At 41.6% G+C, this 12,181-nt stretch overlaps 1 protein-coding gene across 1 annotated transcript in view; it reads left to right on the forward strand.

The window, feature by feature from the left end:
* Positions 1-531: 531 nt before the first annotated feature.
* The window catches only part of LOC118358884 (kinesin-associated protein 3-like), a 54,839-nt gene continuing 43,189 nt past the window's right edge, over positions 532-12,181 (forward strand). The window contains exons 1-5 of the mRNA XM_052480146.1: positions 532-706; positions 1,302-1,433; positions 2,500-2,642; positions 11,368-11,420; positions 11,576-11,717. Coding sequence (XP_052336106.1) covers positions 666-706; positions 1,302-1,433; positions 2,500-2,642; positions 11,368-11,420; positions 11,576-11,717 — 511 coding nt within the window. The 5' untranslated portion in view covers positions 532-665. The remainder of the gene's footprint in view (positions 707-1,301; positions 1,434-2,499; positions 2,643-11,367; positions 11,421-11,575; positions 11,718-12,181) is intronic.

The raw sequence follows: 12,181 nt of genomic DNA on the forward strand, positions 1-12,181 counted from the left end.
ACCTCAGTGACCTGAACCTTCTGTTGGGACGTCCATCATGTTAGCTACGCTACTTAAAAAAGATGTCCGACCAATCAAACACAGCCTTGAACTTAATAAAAAAGGATTCAAATAGATCACCAGCTGGTTACAAAGGAAATGGTCTACAAATGGAAGATGTTTCCTTAGAATAAAGGAAAAGCACTAAATTTCACTGATTATAAAAACTGAACAAATCAGATCCAACAAAAGTGTGAAATTGAAGAATCCATTACCTGACTATGTCACACCAGAGACAACATAATGCATGTTGTTCCTGCATGAGGTCCCTGGCTGGAACAACATATGTGGACATTGGACAATGGATAACATACAGTAAGTATCTGATAAACCCAATCAACGGATAAACAAACCTGAAGTCACCCACCTGTAACTGTATCCCTTTCCAGCTGTACATGTTCTCCTCCAGACCTACAGATGGCGATAAGTTGCTCTCTTGTCCGCATTTCAACGTTCTATGCTTTTTCTCTAATTTTCTGCTTTGCATGCTGGGATGACAGTCTCACCCTAGCAACACAAAGCAAACACATAAACGATGAGAAATCTACATTCAGCTAACAAATCCAGTCGTTCTGTTGAAATTACTGTGAAAGAACATTTTATATGAGTTTTCCATTATTTCCGAAATGGAAAAATTGCAAGCAGAAGATGCACGGTATTTGAAAAGGTAACGGTTGCAAGCAACTAACTAGCAGCTAACGTTAGCAAGCCAGGGGCGTATTCATTACGCCTATTCTGTAGCGAAACGTTCTTAAACGGAACGAAACATGGGGAGGGGCCTACCGGTCATGGCAAGTAGGGATGCAGCTTTTGTTAAATTACCTCAATTGAATTTTTGGGGGACATTTGAGCTAATTCTAACCCTTTTCCTAACCGGCTACGTTATTATCGTAAACCTGCTGTGTAAGTCAAATCGGACAGAAGCTGAATCCCTTCTAGCCATTGCTGCACCTACCTACATTTTTACAATATAAACTCTTGTTTTAGTTGAAAATGCAACTGTTTGGAATAATGAGTACACCCAAACTATGGCTAGCAATCAGCTGTTATTGAAATTTAACAACGTGACAATTGTCTTAAAATTATATTATCTATTTAATTATTATCTATATAATTATATTATATCTATTTAATTAAGTATAGGCTTCAATCTTACTGTCTAGCTAACAATTTAGTGGTTGAAACTAAATGTTGTAAATCAAAACCGGTTTATCATCTGGTTTTCCTTCATGTGACACTTGGCCATTTATCTAATTCCATAGGAAAGTGAAAGGGGGGAGTTTGGATGTCCACCCGACAGAGAAAGCCCTCATCGTTCAGTATGAGTTGGAGGCAACTATCCTCGGTGAGATGGGAGACCCGATGGTTGGGGAACGCAAGGAGTGTCAGAAAATGTAAGCATGGGTCTAGCTACACACATGCCTGATGTTTGCTTAAACATCAGACTGTAACCATGGGTACTCCATGGCTATTCAGTATGAAAGAGTCTGCCCAAAAAAGAGTCACTACAAGCCAGAATGTTGAATTGACATTTTACTGGTTTTCCGTGTCGTTGGTCGGAGATGGAGATAGGGTATCCACAAGAAATGGTTGTTTACCCATTTTTTTTGTGGTGCTGGTAGGTTCTGTCACTTGTATTTTCAATTACTTAACACATTGCGTTAATTTAATTTAACTAGGCAAGTCAGTTAAGAACAAGTTCTTATTTTCAATGACGGCCCAGGAACAGTGGGTTAACTGCCTGTTCAGGGGCAGAACGACAGATTTGTACCTTGTCAGCTCGGGGATTTGAACTTGCAACCTTTCAGTTACTAGTCCAACACTCTATCCACTAGGCTACGCTGCCACCCCAAGAAGCCAAATGTAACCGAACATAGTCGGCCAAATCACGTTTCTTCACAATCAGCTACTTCCTGATTGTCTCGGACAATGTTCGGGCTGTGGTTTGGTTAGGCTTGGCCATATTGGGCAAGTGTTTGTCACGTGCGAAAAAACAATATACAGACCAGTGTACTGAAGGTCGGGTTGATAACACTTCCCTGTGGATATTTTGTCTCAGATTACCTCTGACATAGGACCAAAATCCGCAGACAACCGGTAGAGTAAGTTGAAATGAAGTTTGTTCAACATTCTGACTTGTAACAGGACTGTTCAGGAATGCTGAGCCTACATGTCGGAGACGAGAGTAAGTATTTCACTCTTGGATTCTAAAAGAGGCTAACCTAACGTAATTTAATGTTACTAAGCTACTAGGAATGAGATTAATGTTGTTTTTCAGTCACTCACCTGAAAAGGGGTGGTTTTATACCATTTTACATGTTCACCACTAAGTAGGGTCCCAGGGGAAAAACAGACCAAAACACTCGTTCCTTCCCCGTCACATTGAAGAGTTATTGGAACTAGCAATGTTTCTTAGAAAATGTCTCAAAATTATGTTGCATGTGTATTTTCTATTTACAGCATCCGCCTAAAAAGCTTGAACGCCAACACGGACATTGCCACCCTAGCTCGGAAGGTGGTGGAAGAATGCAGGCTCATTCATCCATCTAAACTACCCGAGGTGGAGCAATTGCTCTTCTACCTGCTGAACCGCAAGAAGTCAGGTAATGGTTCCATCATGGTAATGCCTGGCCCTGCAAGATGGTGCCGACAGACATAAGCTGTGTTCGAATACCCATACTAATACTACATACTTAATGAGTACATACTACATACTTTTAGTTAATTTTAGTATACTGTAAACAAACAGTATCCTTTCAGTTGAGCATATTGGTGCTACGCCTGTCTACCGGAAGTTGATTCTGTAGATTTTGGCCTCTAGATGGCATGTAGGATGTATGTGCAACGTTTTAGACTGGTCCAATGAACCATTGCATATCTGTTCAAAGTGTTGTATCAAGACTGCCCAAATGTCCATAATTTAGACATATCTGATATGGGCAGAAAGCTTATGTCCTGTTATTTTTTCTTGTTACTTACAACCTCATGCTAATCACATTAGCCTACGTTAGCTCAACCGTCCCGTGGGGGGGACACCAATCCCGTAGAGGTTTTAAAGCAATTCATTTTGTATCCGGTCTCGTCGGACTTCAAGTGCGTATTTTCCGCAATTTTCTTCAAATCTGAAAACATTGTGAAGCCACGGCCATTTCCTGAAGAATTTCATTATGGTCCCTAAAAGTGTCCACAGCGTGTATACTTCGTATTTTGCGAATTTAGTTATTTCTTACATTATTTGCTCAGAATATTTCTTGCATTATTACCTACAGCCAAAAATAACTTTGGGATATTAGATTGGCGGTCACTCAATTTGACTTTCCTGAATTGAATCCTTTGTTTGAACTCCCCGGAGCAATATAATTCATAACGGGGGCTGCTTGAAGACTCTGTCGCCGGGGAAGAGGAGTAATGAGTGCGCTCCTGGTCAGACTCGGGAGGCAAACCATGCACCACTTCTGAGTATATTACTCGCTAACGCTCAGTCCCTGGACAATAAAGTAGATGTGCTCAGGGTGAGGTGTATGTTTCATGATTAACTATTCATGGTGTGATTGTGGGAACATACAGGAACTCAAGTCCTTTTGTTTTCATGATCTTCAATACCTCACCATCAAATGCCGACCACATTACCTCCCGAGAGAATTTTCTTCTGTCGTCGTCACGGCCGTGTATATCTCCCCCCAAGCCAACACTGCGACTACTACTCCGGACTTTGTGCGAACTGGAAACTGCAAATATCCTGAGGCTGCATTTATTGTAGCTGGTGACTTTAATAAAGGAAATCTGAGGAAAACGCTACCAACTTTCTATCAACACATCTCCTGTGCACATAGTGAACTCTGGACCATTGCTTCTCCCCCTTCGGGGACAGTTACAAGGCCTTCCCCTGCCCTCTTCGGCAAATTAGGACCAGCTAAACACCTTTTCCCCATCAAAATTGCATGGCCTGCAATGCATCCACCTATGTCGGCCTTCTGCATCTGTGATGTAAAGCGGCAAAGCTACAGCGCTGTTTGTCAGACCAGGAGACAAAAGGGGTGAAATATGTGTTAATATCTCCTAGATATAGGACAAACACTTCACAACCTTAATATTTATTATGTATTTTTGGACTGTCTGTTTTGCCATTTCTGATTGTGTTATTCAATGAGTTTCTATGGGCTATAGCAGACCAAATTCCAAGCTGCGCCCTCAGAGCATGTGCAGACCAGTTGGCTGGAGTGTTTACAGACATATCCGATCTCTCACTATCCCAGTCTGTTGTCCCCACTTGCTTCAAGATGTCCACCATTGTTCCTGTATCCAAGAAAGCGAAGGTAACTGAATGAAATGACTATCTCCCTGTAGCACTCACTTCTGTCATCATGAAGTGCTTTGATAGGCTAGTTAAGGATCATATCACCTCCACCTTACCTGACAACAACATAGACCCACTACAATTTGCATACCTCCCCAACAGACCCACGGAAGACTCAATTGCCATTGCACTGCACACTGCCCTATCCCATCTGGACAAGAGGAATAAGTATGTAAGAATGCTGTTCATCGATGAAAGCTCAACAACATATTGCCCTCCAAGCTCATCACTAAGCTCGGGGCCCTGGGTCTGAACCCAGCCCTGTGCAACTGGGTCCTGGACTTCCTGACGGGCTGACCCCAGGTGGTGAAGGTAGTCAACAACACCTCCACCATGCTGATCCTCAACACAGGGGCCACATAAGGGTACGTGCTCAACCCCCTCTTGTACTCCCTGTTCACTCATTACTGCGTGGCCAAACACGTCTCCAACTCAATCATCAAGTTTGCTGACGACACAAAAGTGGTAGGCCTGATTACCAACAACGACAAGACAGCCTACAGGGAGGAGGTGAGGGGCCCTGGCAGAGTGGTGCCAGGAAAACAACCTCTCTCTCAATTGTCAACCAAACGAAGCTTCAAGTTTCTTGATGTGTACATCAGTGAATACCACTCCAGAGGGTGGCGCATTCAGCCCAAGGCATCACCAGGGGCACACTGCCTGGCCCCCAGGACATCTACAGCATCTGGTGTCACAGAAAGGCCAAGTAGATCAAGGACCTCAGCCACCCGAGCCACTGCCTGTTCACCCCGCTACCATATAGAAGGTGGAGACCGCACAGATGCATCAAAGCTGGGACAGAGAGACTGAAAAACAGTTTTTATCTCCAAGCCATCAAACTGTAAATAACAATTTGTTCTTTATAGGATCTCTCTCTAATAGTGTCTCAGAGGTAGTGTAGCTGGTGCTACCACCACTTCACCACTTCATGGTGAAACAAAGTACTTTTGTGGAGACTCTGTGCTCTCAGGAAGTTGAGCCTCATTGGTCTCAGGTTGTTTGTCCAACTGCAGCTCTGGTGAACGTTCCAATGTCCTGTCCTGCTCGTTTAAGCATTGATCCAAGTCAATGGATGGAACTGGAATTTGAGCTTGGATGAGAATCAATCTGCACGAGGAATATTTTCCCTAGGAAGGGTCCAGTGTTGTCCACATGTAGTCATGTCCATGGTTTTCCTGTCCATTCCCATGTATGTAATGGCACGGTGAGGGGGGTGACTTCCTTTACTCTGACAATCTGTACACAGGCTAACCTCATTTTCCACATCCTGGTCCATCTTTGGCCACCAGACGTATCTGGATGTGACTGGTGCAACAACTTCAGTAGCATTCCCCGCTACTGAGAGAACTACGCTTGAATCCCACAGAACACACCCATCTCAAACACTCAAAACCAAGCGGTGAGCGTAGTAAGGCATGATCTGAGGCTCTGTCACTGTAGCGCATCCTTTCAGGATAAATTCATGCACTTGTGATAGCGTCACATCCTTCGAAGTCCATTGCCTGATTTTTGTGCTGTGTTCACCGGTGCATCATCCGACACATTGATCATCAAGACTTGGTCCTTTTCTCCTTCCTGAGTCGATGATTTCTGGAACGGTAGCATACTCAGTGCATCAGCATTCTCATGGTATCTACCTGGCTTCTGTACTCGATGGCCCTGGGGCCACACAGCCCAACGTTGAACTCTTGGAGAGACCATTTGTGGTACTGGCTTTTGTTCATGGAACAGAGAGATCAGAGGCTTATGGTCGGTCACAATAGTGAATGTCACCCCGTATAAGTACTTGTGGAATCTCTGTATTCCGAATATGATAGCCAGCTGAGAGTACTTTTTGTCCGCTGGCAACAACATGGCATATGGAACTGATCTTGGCCAATAGAATCTGGGAGCAGCATCTGGAGCAACATGAATGGTAGCTTGGACCCCTTTCAATCCCTAGCGTTTTGAAAAAACAGTCATGCTTTGAAAGCACCTGCTGCGGTGTCAATGTCTCTGTGGTGACATGTTTGATTTCATCCCAGTTCAATTTTATTTCCTCCAACCACCATCTCCCTATTAAGCTGGGGCCAGTACCTTCCGCTATTAAGAGAGGCAGACTTTTATTTTGTCCTTGATATTCCACCTGAACATCAGCAACTCCAATCCCAGTTTCCCCCCTCCCCTGTGTACGTTTTGAGTTTAATGGGCATGTTCTTTCTGTTTGTCAACTTCACCTTTTTTCCACTTCTCATTGAATTGGGACCCGTTCCTCAGTGTGACACTACATCCTGTGTCTTTCAAACGGTACCTTAAATCAATTTTTCCCATTTCCACAATAAAAGGCTTCACCTTTTTCATATTCGCCCCCTGTACATTGTACATTGAGAGCGCTTGCTCTCTGCGTCTGCGCAATTACTTTCTATTACTTAATTTGAGCGGTAGTTAAGAGCTTCGCTATTCTGTTTTCTTCTGTTCATTTTATTTTAAGTAGCCCGTAGCTTTTTGTAATTGTGGCACACCCTCGCAATGTGTCATATTAGCCAACATGCATAAAATTTTTCATGTTTGAATTTACATTCAAACGCTTTGTGTTTGCCTTTGCAACTATACCATTCTCTATTAACCGGAGGGGCTGCCCCACGGCTTTCCCTTCTTTGAAACTCTGCGAGCTCAGAGCTGCTCTCCTTTACTGTATGGCATGCAGTTGCACCCCTTGCCTGCAAATCCAGTGCATTTCTATTCACGGACTCCATGGCCTGAGCCAGTTTGAGTGTATTCTCAAACATGAGATTAGGCTCTGATAACAAGCATATTTGTATCCTGTCGTCAGTAATCCCACACACCAGCTTAATTATAATATAATAAACTCACAGAAATACGGGCCTTAGGTCATTAATATGGTCAAATCCGGAAACTATCATTTCGAAAGCAAAACATTTATTCTCTCAGTGAAATAGGGAACTGGGTGTCATCCCTCAGTCTAAATATTGCTGTTACCTTGCACAACCTTCAATGTTATGTCATAATTATGTAAAAATTTGGCAAGTTAATTACGGTCTTGTTTAGGAAGAAATGGTCTTCAAACAGTTTGCAACGAGCCAGGCGGCCCAAACTGCTGCATATACCCTGACTGCTTGCACAGAACGCAGGAGTAGTGACACAATTTCCCTATTTATATCGCCTGCTAACATGAATTTCTTTTAACTAAATATGGAGGTTTAAAAATATATACTTGTGTATTTATTTTAAGAAAGGCATTGATGTTTATGGTTAGGCACATTGGTGCAACAATAGTGCTTTTTCGTGAATGTGCTTGTTAAATCATCACCTGTTTTGGCAAAGTAGACTGTTATTCGATGATAAATTAACAGGCACCGCAATGATTATTTGCACCGCAGGACAAGCTAGTTAAACTAATAATATTATCAACCATGTGTAGTTAACTAGTAAATATGTTAAGTTGTTTTTATCAGATACATTTAATGTTCGCTAGCAAATTAACTTGGCTCATTGCTGCACTTGCGTAACAGGTGGTCAGCCTGCCACGCAGTCTCCTCGTGGAGTGCAATGTAATCGGCCACATTCAGCGTCAAAAAATGCTGTCTGCCGATTGTTATGAAACTTGAAATCGGCCCTAATTAATCAGCCATGCTGGTCGACCTCAGGTAGGAATATTGCAAAAATATTATCAATGGCTCATTTGAGAGAAGACAACCTCCCGGCCCGTATTGACATCTGACATACAGTACCAGTCAAAGGTTTGGACACACCTACTCATTCCAGAGTTTTTCTTTATTTTTTAAACTATTTTCTACATTGTAGAATAATAGTGAAGACATCAAAACCTATGAAATAACACATATGGAATCATAAGTATTATTTATATTATATTATAAAGTAACTAAAAAGTGTTAAATAAATCAAAATATGTTTTATATATGAGATACTTCAAAGTAGCCGCCCTTTGCCTTGAGAGCTTTGCACACTCTTAGCATTCTCTCAACCAGGTTCACCTGTAATACTTTTCCAACAGTCTTGAAGGAGTTCCTACATATGCTGAGCACTTGTTGGCTTCTTTTCCTTCACTCTGCGGTCCAACTCATCCCAAACCATCTCAATGGGCTTAAGGCCGGGTGTTTGTGGAGGTCAGGTCATCTGATGCAGCACTCCTTCACTCTCCTTCTTGGTCAAATAGCCCTTACACAGCCTGGAGGTGTGTTGTGTCATTTTCCTGTTGAAAAACAAATTATAGTCCCTCTAAGCGCAAATGAGATGGGATGGCATATCGCTCCAGAATGCTGTGGTAACCATGCTGGTTAAGTGTGCATTGAATTCTAAACAAGTCACTGACAGTGTCACCAGCAAAGCACCCCCATACCATCACACCTCCTCCTCCATGTTTCACGGTGGGGACCATACATGTGGAGATCATCCGTTCACCTATTCTGCGTCTCACACAGACATGGCGGTTGGGACCAAAAATCTCATTCTTTGCAGCAATTCGACCATTAAGGCCTGATTCACGCCGTGTCATCTGAACAGTTGATGTTTACATGTGTCTGTTACTTGAACTCTGAAGCATTTATTTGGGCTGCAATTTCTGAGGCTGTTAACTCAAATGAACGTATCCTCTGCAACAGAGGTAACTCTGGGTCTTCCTTTCCTGTGGTGATCCTCATGAGAGCCAGTTTCATCATTGCGCTTGATGTTGAAGTGCAGTCGCAAAAACCAAAGTTGTTGACATTTTCCGGATTGACTGACCTTCATGTCTTAAAGTAATGGTGGACTCTTGTTTCTCTTTGCTTATTTGAGCTGTTTTTGCCATAATATGGACTTGGTCTTTTACCAAATAGAGCTATCTTGTATATATCAAATATTTTATTTGTCACATGTGCCGAATACAACAGGTGTAGAATTACAGTGAAATGCTTACTCACAAGCCCTTATCCAACAATTCTGTAAGAAGTTTTAAGAACAAAAAAAAAGTTTAGTAAAACATTTGAAATAAAAGTAACATAATTAAACAGCAGCAGTAAAATAACAATGGCGAAGCTATATACAGTTTAAGTCGGAATTTTACATACACCTTAGCCAAATACATTTAAACTCAGTTTTTCACAATTCCTGACATTAAATCCTAGTAACAATTCCCTGTCTTGGGTGAGTTAGGATCACCACTTTATTTTAAGAATGTGAAATGTCAAAATAATAGTAGAGTGATTTATTTCAACTTTAATTTCTTTCATCAAATTCACAGTGGGTCAGAAGTTTACATGCTACCAAATACAAATGTATTGTTTTGCCTTTAAATGGTTCAACTTGGGTCAAATGTTCGGGTAGCCTTCCACATGCTTCCCACAATAAGTTGGTCCATTCCTCCTGACAGAGCTGGTGTAACTGAGTCAGATTTGTAGGCCTCCTTGCTTGCACATGTTTTTTCAGTTCTGCACACACATTTTCTACAGGATTGAGGTCAGGGTTTTGTAATGGCCACTCCAATACCTTGACTTTGTTGTCCTTAAGCCATTTTGCCACAACTTTGGAAGTAGGGTCCCCTAGGAAACGCTTATCAACACTTTAGTTCCTACCCTGTCACAATAACTCCTCCCTGGCATTTTAATTCGTTGTCATCTCAAACTACACTGTATTCAAAGTGCCCACTATTATATTCTAACTGTAGAATTAGAATAGTCAATCTATTTCCATGATTCCAACAGTTTTGCTCTTATTCGCAAGTCAAATTGCAATTGCAACATTTGGTTAAAAATAAGTCCTAGATTATTTGTGCATATCGTGCAGCCCTACGTGGCAGTGTGGAAATGATCTCAATTGAAGTACTTAAGTAAAAATACTTTCAAGTGCTACTTATGTCAAAAAAATTGGTGTCTATACTTTACTATTTTTTTTTATTTTTGACTACTTTTACTTCACTACATTCCAAAAGAAAACTGTACTTTTTACAACATACATTTTTCTTGACACCTAAAAATACTCGTTACATAATGAATTTTTTGCAGGACAGGAAAAGGTCCATTTCACGCACTTGTCAAGAGAACATCACTGGTAATCTACTGCCTCTGATCTAGAGGACTCACCAAACACATGCCTTGTTTGTAAATTATGTCTGAGTGTTGGAGTGTGCCCCTGGCTAGCCGTAAATAAAAAGAGAAGAAAATGAGAAGAAAAATCTGTTTTTTTACTTTTGATACTTAAGTATATTTAAAACCAAATACTTTTAGACTTACTCAAGTATTTTACTGGGTGACTTTCATGTTCTATTAACATATCTTTACTTCTACTCAAGTATGACAATCGGGTACTTTTTCCACCACTGCAGTTGAGTGCAGGAAATGCATAAATTATAAAAGTGCTGAAATTTGTTTTGGTTGAATTGAACAGTATAAAAGACTTAAATCACTTAGAATATATGTGTTGCCACCCTAGGATCACTCACAACTCATAAAGCAAATGTAGAACATGTATTATTAAAAATTAAAATACAGTAAAAAAAAAAAAAATACCATGATATAATATTTTGGCCATATCACCCAGCCCTACTGTGTCACAACACAACTGATTAAATGCATTAAGGAAAGAAATTCCAGAAATTAATTTAACAGGGCACACCTGTTAATTGAAATTCATTCCATGTGACTACCTCATGAAGCTGGTTGAGAGAATGCCAAGGGTGGCTACTTTGAAGAATCTCAAATGTAGAATATATTTATTTAACACTTTGATTCCATGTGTTATTTCATAGTTTTGATGTCTTCCCTATTATTCTACAATGTGGAAAATAGTACAAAATCAAGAAAAACCCTTGAATGAGTAGGTGTGGGAGACTGTTGGAATCCGTGCAGTATAGAAACATAAGCATTTCGATATCTGCAAAATACAGTATGTGTACTTGACCAATACAAGTTGGTTCATTGTGTAAATACACCTTTATCATGCTTACTAGTGCACATGCTGTCCTATCCTCCTCACAGACAAACGAGAGAAACACCCGCCGAGAGACCTCGCACCATTTGAGGGGATGGAGGTAAGCAGAGCATCTTCAAAATTGTGTACGTGTCTGTGTGTCTGTTCGTGTCCAAGTCTGTTTCTGTGTGTTTTGTAGCATGATTATCACTGTGTTATGTCTGTATGATTTTTAACCCTCGCCATTCCTCACCTATAGTATATCTCTGTTCTCAGCTGGATGAGGAGGCCAACATCAACAGGATAGATCACTACGTGGAGCTGCTGTATGAGGACATCCCAGAGAAGGTCAGGGGTGCCACCCTCATCCTCCATCTCGCCCGCAACCCAGACAACCTGGAGGAGCTCCTGCAGAATGGTATGTTCCTTCCCCATCTGTCACAATGCTACGTTCCAGAGAATGCTACGTTCATCTTCTCTGTTCTGCTGGGTGTTTAAAAGCTGTACAGGCCAGGCTAGACAAACTCTATTGTCATTGGTTGATATAATCCACAGACTCTCACCAGCCCATCCCGTTCATAAGAAAACACAGCCTAGCACTAGTCCTTCCTATTCCCCTCCCTGACGACAGAGCTGTTTTCTCTCACAACAGCACAGGGTCCTCATCCATTACAGCTGTCAAATGATGGCATGGCTTCATTTTGTAACTGTCACTATGCATCACAGGCTCACTTTGTCTGTCGTAAAGGATCACATGGTCAGACGGTGATAACGGTAGAACGTGCATGTGAACCATGAGACCTCGGGTCAGTGAGGAAAGTGGAGATGGCCAGGGGAAATGGAACAATGTGATATGTATCTTTACAATGAAGATCACCCATA

The sequence above is a fragment of the Oncorhynchus keta genome, chromosome 26 (assembly GCF_023373465.1).
Source record: "Oncorhynchus keta strain PuntledgeMale-10-30-2019 chromosome 26, Oket_V2, whole genome shotgun sequence".
NCBI lineage: Eukaryota > Metazoa > Chordata > Actinopteri > Salmoniformes > Salmonidae > Oncorhynchus > Oncorhynchus keta.